This window comes from Brachyistius frenatus, unplaced genomic scaffold, assembly GCF_029030835.1.
Source record: "Brachyistius frenatus isolate BFR_SWC_R1_liver_20210118 unplaced genomic scaffold, ASM2903083v1 Contig_403, whole genome shotgun sequence".
Classification (NCBI taxonomy): Eukaryota; Metazoa; Chordata; class Actinopteri; family Embiotocidae; genus Brachyistius; species Brachyistius frenatus.
The window spans coordinates 30,854-45,000 of NW_027211002.1; the positions used below are offsets into that span (position 1 = coordinate 30,854).

General features: G+C 44.2%; 1 protein-coding gene across 1 annotated transcript in view; it reads right to left on the reverse strand.

The window, feature by feature from the left end:
• Window positions 1–376: 376 nt before the first annotated feature.
• The window catches only part of LOC138636764 (rap guanine nucleotide exchange factor 1-like), a 16,050-nt gene continuing 2,279 nt past the window's right edge, over window positions 377–14,147 (reverse strand). Inside the window, exons 4-23 of the mRNA XM_069724982.1 lie at window positions 14,107–14,147; window positions 13,705–13,918; window positions 13,066–13,199; window positions 12,164–12,230; window positions 10,945–11,058; window positions 10,718–10,867; window positions 10,315–10,595; window positions 9,283–9,326; window positions 9,054–9,171; window positions 8,882–8,957; window positions 7,983–8,067; window positions 7,781–7,861; window positions 5,285–5,473; window positions 5,125–5,209; window positions 4,771–4,865; window positions 4,247–4,325; window positions 4,036–4,137; window positions 3,854–3,951; window positions 2,531–2,671; window positions 377–1,146 (exon numbers count right to left, since the gene is read on the reverse strand). The exon at window positions 14,107–14,147 is cut by the window's right edge and continues 116 nt beyond it. Coding sequence (XP_069581083.1) covers window positions 1,011–1,146; window positions 2,531–2,671; window positions 3,854–3,951; window positions 4,036–4,137; window positions 4,247–4,325; window positions 4,771–4,865; window positions 5,125–5,209; window positions 5,285–5,473; window positions 7,781–7,861; window positions 7,983–8,067; window positions 8,882–8,957; window positions 9,054–9,171; window positions 9,283–9,326; window positions 10,315–10,595; window positions 10,718–10,867; window positions 10,945–11,058; window positions 12,164–12,230; window positions 13,066–13,199; window positions 13,705–13,918; window positions 14,107–14,147 — 2,330 coding nt within the window. The 3' untranslated portion in view covers window positions 377–1,010. The remainder of the gene's footprint in view (window positions 1,147–2,530; window positions 2,672–3,853; window positions 3,952–4,035; window positions 4,138–4,246; window positions 4,326–4,770; window positions 4,866–5,124; window positions 5,210–5,284; window positions 5,474–7,780; window positions 7,862–7,982; window positions 8,068–8,881; window positions 8,958–9,053; window positions 9,172–9,282; window positions 9,327–10,314; window positions 10,596–10,717; window positions 10,868–10,944; window positions 11,059–12,163; window positions 12,231–13,065; window positions 13,200–13,704; window positions 13,919–14,106) is intronic.

Below are 14,147 nucleotides of genomic sequence, written 5' to 3' on the forward strand. Positions count from 1 at the left end.
CGAAACAACCTTCGCTGCCTGACGCTACAGCTCACCTGCTGACGTCACTCCAGTGACTTCACACCGACCATGCTGCCGGTTGCCCCCCGGGTTCAGGTCCTGTGTCTTTGCGCGCTCTGCACCATTTCCCGCTGCGTGTGTTTGCAGCAGCGGCCGCTCTGTGCTTCCGGTGTTTGCTTAGTTCTGCCTGCTGATTGGTCCGCTCGGCGCTCTGTAGTTACCATGGAAACAGTTTACTATTTACATCCTCTGACATCACTGTTTACTGTTTATTGTTTACACTCTCTGACATCACTGTTTACTGTTTACACCCTCTGACATCTGAATAAAGGAGCAAAATAAGGCAACAGGAAACAAAACTTTATTAGTCAGTACAGTGTGTGTCATAGTGTGTTACAGTGTGTGTTACAGTGTGTTACAGTGTGTTACAGTGTGTGTTACAGTGTGTTACAGTGTGTTACAGTGTGTGTTACAGTGTGTGTTACAGTGTGTTACAGTGTAGGTGGGCGTGGCATAGTGTTCTCAGGTTCTCAGTCAGATCCACCCCTTGCTCCTCCCCTACTTGTCCAGAAATGATCACTTCTGGATTCTGATTCAGGAAGAGGCCACGCCCACTGGAACTGCAGATTAGCCTACATTAAAACCCAGCTAACCCCAGCTAGCGCCAGGCTAATACTGTGAGCTTTACGAAGATAGTTGAGAGTATTTCATTGTCCATATTAACAGAAGTTAACAAACTCCTAGCCGTGATTATCCCGTGAGAATTTTTCGGATCAAGTTGCTTCCTCTTGAGACCCGTTATCCCCGGACGACCACCAGTACAGTTCATAACGGTACCAGTCCAGTTCCGTTCAGGTTAGCACCAAGTTTAGGCTTCATTCTACATTGTAGCACGTTAGCATCAGGGTAGCACAGGTTCTGGTTCTGGTTCTGGTGCGGCCGCCATGTGGTGGCCTCCTGCTGTTCCCCGATTGGCTGCCAGATGTATGAAACGCCTTTTTCACCACAGGTCATCTCTGATTGGCTCGAGGAGCGTTCTTTGGGCGGATCTTCAGGGAGAGTTCCCACAATGCCTCCTCTGCCAGGTGATCGCTGAAGTCATTAAAGAACGATATGATGTCATCATCCTGCTGCAGACAATACGGACTGAAGAGAAGAAAACATCCAAGGATTTATTCAGGTACACAGTAATACTACTGATGAACACTACTGATCTATACTACTGATCAATACTGCTGATTTATACCAGTGATCTATACTAATGATCAATACTACTGATCAAAACTACTGATCAATACTACTGATCAATACTGCTGATTTATACCAGTGATCTATACTAATGATCAATACTACTGATCAATACTACTGATCAATACTACTGATCTATACCCATGATCTGTACTAATGATCAATACTCCTGATCAAAACTACTGATCAATACTGCTGATTTATACCAGTGATCTATACTAATGATCAATACTCCTGATCAAAACTACTGATCAATACTACTGATCAATACTGCTGATTTATACCAGTGATCTATACTAATGATCAATACTACTGATCAATACTACTGATCAATACTGCTGATTTATACCAGTGATCTATACTAATGATCAATACTACTGATCAATACTACTGATCAATACTACTGATCAATACTGCTGATTTATACCAGTGATCTATACTAATGATCAATACTACTGATCAATACTACTGATCAACACTGCTGATTTATACCAGTGATCTATACTAATGATCAATACTACTGATCAATACTAGTGATCTATACTACTGATCTATACTAATGATCAATACTACTGATCAATACTACTGATCTATACTACTGACCTATACTACTGATCAATACTACTGATCAACACTGCTGATTTATACCAGTGATCTATACTACTGATCAATACTAGTGATCTATACTACTGATCAATACTACTGATCAATACTACTGATCTATACTACTGATCAATACTACTGATCTATACTAATGATCAGTACTACTGATCAATACTACTGATCTTTACTACTGATCAATACTACTGATCAATACTGCTGATTTATACCAGTGATCTATACTAATGATCAATACTAGTGATCTATACTATTGATCTATACTAATGATCAATACTACTGATTAATACTAGTGATCTATACTACTGCTCTATACTACATGGGAGGCTGTGGTTCAGACAGTAGAGTGGGTTGCACACTAATCAGAAGGTTGGTGGTTCAATCCCCAGCTCCTCCTGTCCACATGCCTAAGTGTCCTTGAGCAAGACACTGAACCCTCAGTATCTCCCGATGGTGAACCATCAGTGTGTGAATGTTCTCCTGATGGCAGCACCTTGCATGGTGATCTGTCTCATTAGTGTGTGAATGGAAAACCATGTTAAAGAGCTTTGAGACCAAAAGGTGATAAAACTATACAAGTACAGACCATTTACCATTTACTACTGATCAATACTACTGATCTATGCCACTGATCAATACTTAGAATAAGAAGCATGTGACTGACACTTGCTGGTAGCTCCTCAGAGTGTCCAGGATGTTAAATTGCTGCCAGCGTTTGGAAAAGTTGACCTTTGGACCCTGTGATGTAGATAAGGTGTCAGGATTCCCCAGGTGGACAAAGGTCAGGTCCTGAAGAATCAAACCCCTGGACAGAGAGACAGGTGTTAACTTACAGGTAGGGTATATATAGAGTATATATATGGTATATATATAGAGTATATCAAGAGTGTATTCAGAGCATATAGAGAGTATATATATAGGGTATATCTAGAGTATATGTAGGGTATATATAGAGTATATATAGGGTATATATAGGGTGTATATATAGGGTGTATATATAGAGTATATATAGGGTATATATAGTGTATATATAGGGTATATATAGAGTATATATAGAGTATATATAGGGTATATATAGGGTGTATATATAGTGTATATATAGGGTATCTATAGGGTATATATAGTGTATATATAGGGTATATATAGGGTATATAGGGTATATATAGTGTATATATAGGGTATATATAGAGTATATATAGAGTATACATAGGGTATATATAGGGTGTATATATAGGGTATATATAGTGTATATATAGGGTATATGTAGAGTATATATAGAGTATATATAGGGTGTATCTAGATCATATATAGGGTATATCTAGAGTATATATATGGTATATCTAGAGTATATATAGGGTATATCTAGAGCAGGGGTGTCAAACATACGGCCCCGCCCGCCAGGGGGTCCAGCTCGGCCCGCCGGATGACTTTGCTAAGTGTGAAAATTACAGAAAGACATAAATTGCATTTCTATGAGAATATGGAGGTTTATGAGTACAAACATTTTGTTATTTTTTTTTTTAATCGATCCAGTAATTGCTTCAAAAACGGCGTAAATGCGACGTCTGCTCCGGAGGAAGAAGCGCTCGGTGCCACAGGCAGCCGCGCTCGCTGCTCGCTTTGTGAAGCGTTTGATGTGAAACGCGTCACAAAGCGAGGGAATCTGCAGAGGAGAGCCGGGGCAGATAAACAGTGGGCTGATGTCTGAGTTTTTGGTCTTTATGTTTCCAGTTTATTGTAGAAAGACATTCAAATAGGATTTATCATCCAAAAACCTTCACCAATGATTTAAACAAAGAGAAATATTGTCGTTATGTATGCGTTATTATGCTATGATTTTACTGGTCTGGCCCACTTGAGATCAAAGTGGGCAGTATGTGGCCCCTGAACTAAAATGAGTTTGACACCCCTGATCTAGAGCATATATAGGGTATATATATAGGGGCGTTAACCTACAGGTAGGGGATAAATATGGGCGTTAACCTACAGGTAGGGGATACAGGGAGGTTCCACTTCAGCCAGTGCTGCTCTGTAGGCTCTGAAGGAAGACGCGCTGTCAATCAAAGAGCTGAACTCCTCTAGACTCTGAGAAGAAACGAACATCAAACAATGAATGATTCGTTACAAACTGACTGACCACTCTGAATGAAAACAATCATAACCTCTGACCTCAGAGGTGTTTCTCTGCCAGTCGAGGCGTCGAAGAGGGGCGGAGTACAGCGCTGACAGGATGGACAGGTAGGAGTTGAAATTATTCAGCTTCTTGAGGTGCTGCAGAGGCCCAGTATGTAAGATCATCATCATCATCATCATCATCATCATCATCATCATCATCATCATCATCATCATCACCATCACCATCATCACCATCATCAGTTACCTTCATCACCTTCAGAAACTTCATCAGCAGTCTCTCTCTGTCCTGATATTTGTCCTGAAGGATGATGACTGAACGAACCCTGAAATCAAACACATCCATCATTGAGCGTCTCTACGATCTGTCTTCCTGTCCTCACCTCGTCCCTGAGGACGAACGGTATGTCCTCGATGACAGACGATACGATATGTCCCCGATGACAGACAATACATCCCCGATGACGGACAATACTATATGTCCCCAATGAGGGACACTACGTCCCCGAGGACGGACGGACGCTGTGTCCTCATTGACGGACGATACGATATGTCCCCGTTGAGGGACGCTATGTCCCAGAGGATGGACGCTACGTCCCCGAGGACGGACGGACGGTACGTCCCCGATGACAGACGATACGATATGTCCCCGATGAGGGACGATACGTCCCCGATGACGGACAATACGTCCCCAAGGACGGACAGACGCTACTTCCCCGAGGACGGACAGACGGTATGTCCTCGATGATGGATGATAAGAGGATGTTTTACCAGAACGAGACGTTGTTGAAGTGTTGAGTGAACTCTGTCAGGTTCGGACTCTTCTCCTCATTCTGCTCCTTAGACCACAGCAAGACCTCCGGCAGCTAGACAGGTCACAGACACACAGGTCACAGACAGACAGGTCACAGACAGACAGGTGAGAGTCAGACAGGTGAGACTGACAGGTGAGTCAGACAGGTCAGAGTCAGACAGATGAGAGTCAGACAGATGAGAGTCAGACATGAGAGTCAGACAGGTGAGACTGACAGGTCACAGACAGACAGGTAACAGACTGACAGGTGAGAGTCAGACAGGTGAGAGTCAGACAGGTGAGACTGACAGGTGAGACAGACAGGTTGGTACCCCAATCTTGTAGAAGAGTTCAGAGTCCAGTAGAGTCAGCTGTTCAGCTAAATCCTGACTCCTGAAGTCCAGAAGAGTTCCTGGTCTGAGAGACAAGAAAAATAAAACTACCAATAACAGACCAGCATGTGGTGCCATCATCCAATCAGAGAGAGCTTACCTGGCAGCCACACCCTTGGCAGCAAGCGGGCGGAGTAACTGAGGGGAACCAATCAGGTGCCAGCGCTTCTCCATTTTGGACAGGATGTTGGTGTGGAGCAGGTGGGCGGGGCCCAACTGTCCACCAATCAGAAGACTGAACACCAGGTCCATCAGCAGCAGCAGCAAATCAGAGTCCAGCTCCATCATACTGCACGCACACACACACACACACACACACACACACACACACACACACACACACACACACACACACACACACACACACACACACACACACACACACACACACATTCACAGCCTCACTGCAGGGTTGGGAAGCAGGTGTGTGTGTGTGTGTGTGTGTGTGTGTGTGTGTGTGTGTGTGTGTGTGTGTGTGTGTGTGTGTGTGTGTGTGTGTGTGTGTGTGTGTGTGTGTGTGTGTGTGTGTGTGTGTGTGTGTGTGTGTGTGTGTAAAGTTTATTATTACATCTGCTGTTTTAGGATATCTAGACTACTGAAGCTTGTCTGTTTTTTGGGAGCTGGAATTGTTTGTGATTGGATTCTTGTTTTCACTCAAGTAACTGAGAGTCAAAGAGAACAAGTTTAGAGTTAAACTGATGGTCTTTATTTCAATTCTATTAAGAACTAAGTTCTATTTGACTTTCTACATTTTGAGGTAAAAAGACTCTCTAAGACAAGTTTGGACAAAATCTAGAGACTGTGTGAAAGTTTTCTTTGTTTAGTAATCAGTGGTGAGTTTCTATTGCTGCATATTTGTAACACCTGGTGACAGGAGGCCTAACGAGCAGGAGGTGTGGTCTAAAGAGCAGGAGGTGTGGTCTAACGAGCAGGAGGTGTGGTCTAACGAGCAGGAGGTGTGGCCTAATGAGCAGGAGGTGTGGTCTAACGAGCAGGAGGTGTGGTCTAATGAGCAGGAGGTGTGGTCTAACAAGCAGGAGGTGTGGTCTAACGAGCAGGAGGTATGGTCTAATGAGCAGGAGGTGTGGTCTAACAAGCAGGAGGTGTGGTCTAACGAGCAGGAGGTGTGGTCTAACGAGCAGGAGGTGTGGTCTAACGAGTCTTTCGTTGGAGTCTACGAAGACTCGGAGGATAAAGACTGAGGAGTCTTTCGTTGGAGTCTTCGGGGGACGCTGAGTATAACTACTACTATCTGAGTATGTGTGTACTTTCCGTCCCTGTGCGTATATCTACTCGTAGATACTACAGGCCTCTCACTCGTTCACACCAACACCGTAACCTTTCCTCTGTTATCTGTCCCACCCGTTCCACTCATACCCAACACCTCGTCACAGGAGGACTCTGGACTGTCAGTCAGCTGAAGACAGACTTCATCTCTGGACTTCCTTGGTCTCACTGAGACCTGGATCACACCGGACAACATCCACCCTGCTGCTCTCTCCTATGTCTTCTCCTTCAGCCTCACCCCCAGGCCCACTGGTAGGGGGAGGAGAGGAGGAGGGGGAGGAGGGGGTACAGGTTTACTCATCTCCCTAAATGGAGGTTTTCTCTTTACCCACGTCCACTTCCTACCTCACTGTCTCTTGAGTTTCATGCTGTGACAGTTACTCATCCGGTACAATTAAACATTGTTGTCCTCTACCGTCCTCCAGGTCCTTTGGGAGATTTCTTGGACGAATTAGACGTCCTCCTGTCAAACGTCCCAGAACATGGTCCTCCACTTGTCCTTCTGGGTGACTTTAACATCCACACTGAGAAGTCATCTGACCTTGTGCTCTTCCTGTCTTCCTTTGCTGTCTCCCTCAGTCCTTCCTCTCCTCCTCACAAAGGTTGGAACCACCTGGACTATATTTCATCACAAACTGCTCCACATCTAACCTCACTGTAACTCCACTTCATGTCTCCGACCACTTCTTTGCACAACATCAGGAGAATACGTCCTCTTCTCACTCAGAAGGAGGTCCAGGTTCTGGTCCAGGTTCTGGTCCAGGCTCTGGTCCAGGCTCTGGTCATCTCACATCTAGACTCCTGTACCTCCCTCCTGGCAGGTCTACCTGTTAGTACCATCTGACCTCTGCAGCTCATCCAGAATGCAGCAGCTCGACTTTAACCTCCTAGATTCACTCACACTACTCCACTCCTCCTCCTCTTCCTCCTCCTCCTCCTCTTCCTCCTCCTTTACCTTGAACAGTAGAACTTTAGTATCTTAAAATAGAACTTCTTGATAGAACTTTGTAGTTTGGCTTTCTGGAAGAAATGATATTTTCTTGATTCTTGTTGTTCTGGTTTGAACCCTCATGTTGAAATGAACTGATTGTAAGTCTTTGGAGAAAACAGTCAGATAAATGAAATGTAATGTCATTTAATGTGTGTGTGTGTGTGTGTGTGTGTGTGTGTGTGTGTGTGTGTGTGTGTGTGTGTGTGTGTGTGTGTGTGTGTGTGTGTGTGTGTGTGTGTGTGTTAGGTGTGTATTAGGAGTGTGTGTGTGTGTGTTCGGTGTGTATTAGGAGTGTGTGTGTGCGTGTGTGTGTCTCACCACAGGTCGTCCACCACTCTGACCAGCAGGTTGAAGGTGTTTTCAGCAGTAGCTTCCTGTCTGTCCGTCAGGTGTCTGTACGTGATGATGGTTAAAGATGGATGACAGACAGTCAGAAAGACAGGCAGGCAGGAAGGCAGGCAGACAGGCAGACAGACAGGCAGGCAGACAGACAGGCAGGTAGGTTTGATTCTCAGGATATCTGTGCTGGAGTTTGCTGATGACATCATCGGGTCTGGTGAAGCTACGGTAGGTGCAGAGGAACGCCTCACAGAACACATCCTGCTCTACACACACAAACACACACACACACACACACACACACACACACACACACACACACACACACACACACACACACACACACACACACACACACACACACACACACACACACACACACACACACACACACACACACACACACACGTTACTGCGTTGACTTGACTTGAAAACACCTGAAAAAATCCTGAAAGATCAGAATCATTAACTTTTACTACAAATGATCCTCCAGACAAAAAGAGTTGCTGTATTACATTGACAAGTTGCTGTATCCGTTGATAAGTTGCTGTATTGCATTGATAAGTTGCTGTATGCGTTGATAGGTTGCTGTATGTGTTGATAGGTTGCTGTATGTGTTAATAAGTTGCTGTATGCGTTAAGTTGCTGTATTGCGTTGATAGGTTGCTGTATGCGTTGATAAGTTGCTGTATACATTGATAGGTTGCTGTATTGCATTCATACATTGCTGTATGCGTTGATAGGTTGCTGTATATGTTGATAAGTTGCTCTATTGCATTGATAAGTTGCTGTATGCGTTGATAGGTTGCTGTATGCGTTGATCAATTGCTGTATGCATTGATAGGTTGCTGTATTGTATTGATAAGTTGCTGTATGCGTTGATAGGTTGCTGAATGTGTTGATAAGTTGCTGTATACATTGATAGGTTGCTGTATTGCATTGATAAGTTGCTGTATTGCGTTGATAGGTTGCTGAATGTGTTGATAAGTTGCTGTATACATTGATAGGTTGCTGTATTGCATTGATAAGTTGCTGTATTGCGTTGATAAGTTGCTGTATGCTTTGATAAGTTGGCCATACCAATGTTTCTGCTCTCTGCGGCGTAGACCAATAGGATGTCAGGAGAAGCTGCCTTCACGTCCGGCCCCTCATCTTCCTGACAGTCGGAGATCAACAGTTAGAGGTCGGGTAGAGGTCAGGAAACAGGTCAAATTAGTAATATTTAGTAAAGAGGTTAGAGGTCGGTCAGCACCTCAGACTTCATGGTGATTCTGTGGAGGATCTCCTGCTGATTGGTCAGTAACACCTCTTCATGCTCCTCCTTACTGCTCCTACGACGAGGCTCCGCCTCATGCTGGAGACTCTGGAAACTGCACAAAAGAGAACGTGTGTGTGTGTGTGTGTGTGTGTGTGTGTGTGTGTGTGTGTGTGTGTGTGTGTGTGTGTGTGTGTGTGTGTGTGTGTGTGTGTGTGTTGCTCACCTGTCTTTGCTCTGATTGTCTTCCGTCTGTTTTTCAGGTAAATCCTGGAATCACAGGAAACATGTAGTAACAAACACGTAATAACATACTGAATATGTAATAATATACACGTAATAACATACTGAACATGTAATAACAAACACGTAATAACATACTGAACATGTAATAACAAACACGTAATAACATACTGAACATGTAATAACAAACACGTAATAACATACTGAACATGTAATAACAAACACGTGATAACATACTGAACATGTAATAACAAACACAAACACATGTAATAACATACTGAACATGTAATAACAAACACGTAATAACATACTGAACATGTAATAACAAACACGTGATAACATACTGAACATGTAATAACAAACACGTAATAACATACTGAACATGTAATAACAAACACGTAATAACATACTGAACATGTAATAATATACACGTAATTACATACTGAACATGTAATAACAAACACGTGATAACATGCTGAACATGAAATAACAAACACGTAATAACATACTGAACATGTAATAACAAACACGTGATAACATACTGAACATGTAATAACAAACACGTAATAACATACTGAACATGTAATAACAAACACGTAATAACATACTGAACATGTAATAATATACACGTAATTACATACTGAACATGTAATAACAAACATGTGATAACATACTGAACATGAAATAACAAACACATAATAACATACTGAACATGTAATAACAAACATGTAATAACATACTGAACATGTAATAACAAACATGTAATAACATACTGAACATGTAATAACATACATGTAATCACATACTGAACGTGTAATAACATACATGTAATCACATACTGAACATGTAATAACAAACATGGAATAACATACTGAACATGTAATAGCATACATGTAATAACATACTGAACATGTAATAACATACATATAATAACACATATAATAACATACTGAACATGTAATAAAGGAATAATAGTGAGTTGTTGCCTTGAGTTCATGTTTAATCTTTTCTTTACCGTCTGTTTCTTCTTCGGTGGTAGCGTGGGAGCAGTGGAGGTGGAGGGGGTGGAGCCTGTGTCAAGGTGTGTGTCCAGGTGTGTGTCAAGGTGTGTGTCAAGGTGTGGGTCCAGGTGTGTTTCCAGGTGTGTGTCAAGGTGTGTGTCAAGACGTGTGTCCAGGTGTGTGTCAAGCTCTCTCCGTCTGCTGCTGGATCTTTGAATGAAGGCTGGAGGCTTCTGATAGAACAAAACCGCTGACTCATCACTGTAGGATGAACAGACCTGAAGGTACTGTTGGACTGATGACAGGTAGGCAGAGAGACAGACAGACAGTTTAATACAAATAGATTTGAAACAGCAGGTTATTGATAATGGATCCAGGTTATTGATTATGGATTAGCTGCTCTCCGAATTGACTTACTGTGTCGTTTCTTCTCAGGGAGCGGAGGAGGTGTCTTGCTGGGGGACAGAGGGGAGGAAACAGGTTCAACAAAAGCTGTGACATCATCACTCTGGTTGGGAGGGGCAGAGTCAAATCCAAAGGAGGGCGGAGTCTGTGAGCTGGTTATTCCTGCAGCTTAAAGATAACAAAGTATAAGACAGACAGACGGACAGAGAGACAGACAGGTCCGTTGGATGTGTCCTCACCTGCAGCGCTGGGTCGTCTCTTCTTTGGCAGGGCGGGGGGGGGTGGAGGGAGGGAGGGGAGGGTGTCAGAGGAGGACAGGTCGGTGTGGAGGAAGTCGTAGTCTGGATCATCCTCTGAAGATGAGACACTGAGAGTGAGGACCTGTTAATCAGAACCACAGACCCAACCGAGTCTGACTGTAAAATCAAGCTGAAATTAGGTTGAGGTGAAGTTGAAGTGAGATTGATGTCAGGTTGAAATGAGGTTGAAGTGAGGGAGAAGTGAAGTTGAAGTCAGGTTGAAGTGAAGTTGAAGTCAGGTTGAAGTGAAGTTGAAGTGAGGTTGAAGTGAAGTTGAAGTGAGGGAGAAGTGAAGTTGAAGTCAGGTTGAAGTGAGGGAGAAGTGAAGTTGAAGTGAGGTTGAAGTGAGGGAGAAGTGAAGTTGAAGTGAGGTTGAAGTGAGGTTGAAGTGAGGGAGCAGTGAAGTTGAAGTGAGGTTGAAGTGAGGGAGAAGTGAAGTTGAAGTCAGGTTGAAGTGAGGGAGCAGTGAAGTTGAAGTGAGGTTGAAGTGAGGGAGAAGTGAAGTTGAAGTGAAGGTGAAGTCAGGTTGAAGTCAGGTTGAAGTGAAGGTGAAGTCAGGTTGAAGTGAAGGTGAAGTCAGGTTGAAGTCAGGTTGGAGTCAGGTTGGAGTGAAGTGGAAGTGAGGTTGAAGTGAAGTTGAAGTGAGATTGAAGTGGGGTTGAAGTGAGGTTGAAGTGAAGTGGAAGTGAGGTTGAAGTGAGGTTGAAGTGAGCAAAAGGTCAGAAATATAAATACTGATGACACCATTCAGACCTTTATGAAACTCCTGGCCCCGTTCATTTTTTTAATCTGGTTTGAAAGGTTTGACACACGTTTCCCCTGTGTGTGTGTGTGTGTGTGTGTGTGTGTGTGTGTGTGTGTGTGTGTGTGTGTGTGTGTGTGTGTGTGTGTGTGTGTGTGTGTGTGTGTCCAGCAGGAGGCAGCAGTGGGAGTCTGTTCAGCACCTCACTGCAGACAGGAAGCCTCAGCAAACATTTTTCTGTTAACTGACAGGAAGTGATGTCACTCACAGCCCCTGCTGCTGATGGGAAGCGTGTGTGTGTGTGTGTGGTGTGTGTGTGTGTGTGTGTGTGTGTGTGTGTGTGTGTGTGTGTGTGTGTGTGTGTGTGTGTGTGTGTGTGTGTGTGTGTGTGTGTGTGTGTGTGTGTGTGTGTTTTACCACAATGTGTATCGTGAGCAGCAGAGTCTGCAGAAGAAGAGCTTCGTTTCCAACAGTCATCCTCACACTGTAACACCCACACACACAAACACATTATTAAACACAGTAACAGGAAGCCTTCACTCTGTTTGAATCGTCACACTTTGAGTTTTGAAACTCGGGCTAGTGGGTTCAATTGAGGAGAATGTAATTCACAGTCGCACTAGCTGTTAGCTGTTAACTAAACGCAGACAACTCACTTATACTCAAACATTAAATCTGAGTTTCAACAATCTGGACCTTTAAAGAAAGAAGCTCATCAAGAGGTGTGGAAACACTTGTAGAGACCACAAAACCAGTTTCAATCTGGTTTGGTTTGAGTCTGGTTTGAATCTGGTTTGAGTCTGGTTTGAGTCTGGTTTGAATCTAGTTTGAGTCTGGCTTGAGTCTGGTTTGAATCTGGTTTGAGTCTGGTTTGAGGCTGGTTTGAGTCTGGTTTGAATCTGGTTTGAATCTGGTTTGAGTCTGGTTTGAGGCTGGTTTGAGTCTGGTTTGAGTCTGGTTTGAATCTGGTTTGAGTCTGGCTTGAGTCTGGTTTGAATCTGGTTTGAATCTGGTTTGAATCTGGTTTGAGTCTGGTTTGAGGCTGGTTTGAGTCTGGTTTGAGTCTGGTTTGAATCTGGTTTGAGTCTGGCTTGAGTCTGGTTTGAATCTGGTTTGAATCTGGTTTGAGTCTGGTTTGAGGCTGGTTTGAGTCTGGTTTGAGTCTGGTTTGAGTCTGGTTTGAATCTGGTTTGAGTCTGGCTTGAGTCTGGTTTGAATCTGGTTTGAATCTGGTTTGAGGCTGGTTTGAGGCTGGTTTGAAAATAAAAACTAAAACGGATTAAAATGAATCAAACTGAGATGTTGTCATGGAAACATACCTGTTGAACATGTCTGTCTACCTCAGGCTCTCGTCTCATTGGTGCAACTATAGCAACCCTGCAGGGGGCGGGGCCTGATGATGATTGACGCTTCTTAGGAGGCAGAGCTGGAGGTCTGAGACAGAGAGACAGAGAGAAAGACAGACAGACAGAGAGACAGACAGACAGACAGAGAGAGAGAGACAGATAGAATGATAGACAGATAAACAGACAGAGAGACAGACAGACAGACAGAGAGACAGTTTGAACAGTTTCTGTGGTGAAAACTTTCAGCTGCAGTAGAGTGATGCACCTGTAGCCCCGCCCAGCTGGGATGTCACCGTGTACTCCTGTACACGGTGACATCCCCAGTGGTGATTGGTCGTCTGTGATTGGTCGGTTCTGGGAGCTGATCAGAGATCCTGAATGTCTGAAATGTTTCAGGAAACAAACTGAAGACACTGAAACTATCTGCTGTCGTCTTTCTGACACCTCTGTTTCCTGTCAGCTGATAGACAGGAAGTGGTGCGGAGGGGGGGGGTATTCAGTCGCACTACTTCCTGTTTCCTCCTAACATCTATGTATGCTCCAACAGATCAGTCCAATGTCCAACATGGAGACCCTGTCAGCCAATCAGATGACTTCAGACTCACCTCAGTAGGGGAGACACCTGGGGGAGGGGCTCTGGGAGAGGCATGGGGGGCTTGGGAGGAGCTACAATGGTCTGCTCCTCCCCTTTGCCCCTCCCCTCCTGTGCCTCCTCTGGAGGTGTCCTGCATGTCAACGTCTCCTCATCAAAACCTCCGGACTGTCCCACAGCAGGAGACAAGGGGGGGGAGCTTTCTCGTCTCTCAGCAGCCAATCGAACCAGTTCCTGAGACAAGAGAGCAAAAGTGATCAGACCATAAGACGGGACGGAGAGGACAGAGAGGAAAGGACGGAGAGGACAGAAGGAGCCTGTAAATGAGGACAGACCGGCTCTCTGTCTGTCCTCTCTTCAGGTTTCAGCTTGTCTCCAACAGTGTCCCTTTTCACTCAAACAAGGGCATAATTTGTCCTCACCTTGACACCGTCCAGCACAGCCCTGATCACCGTGGTAACGC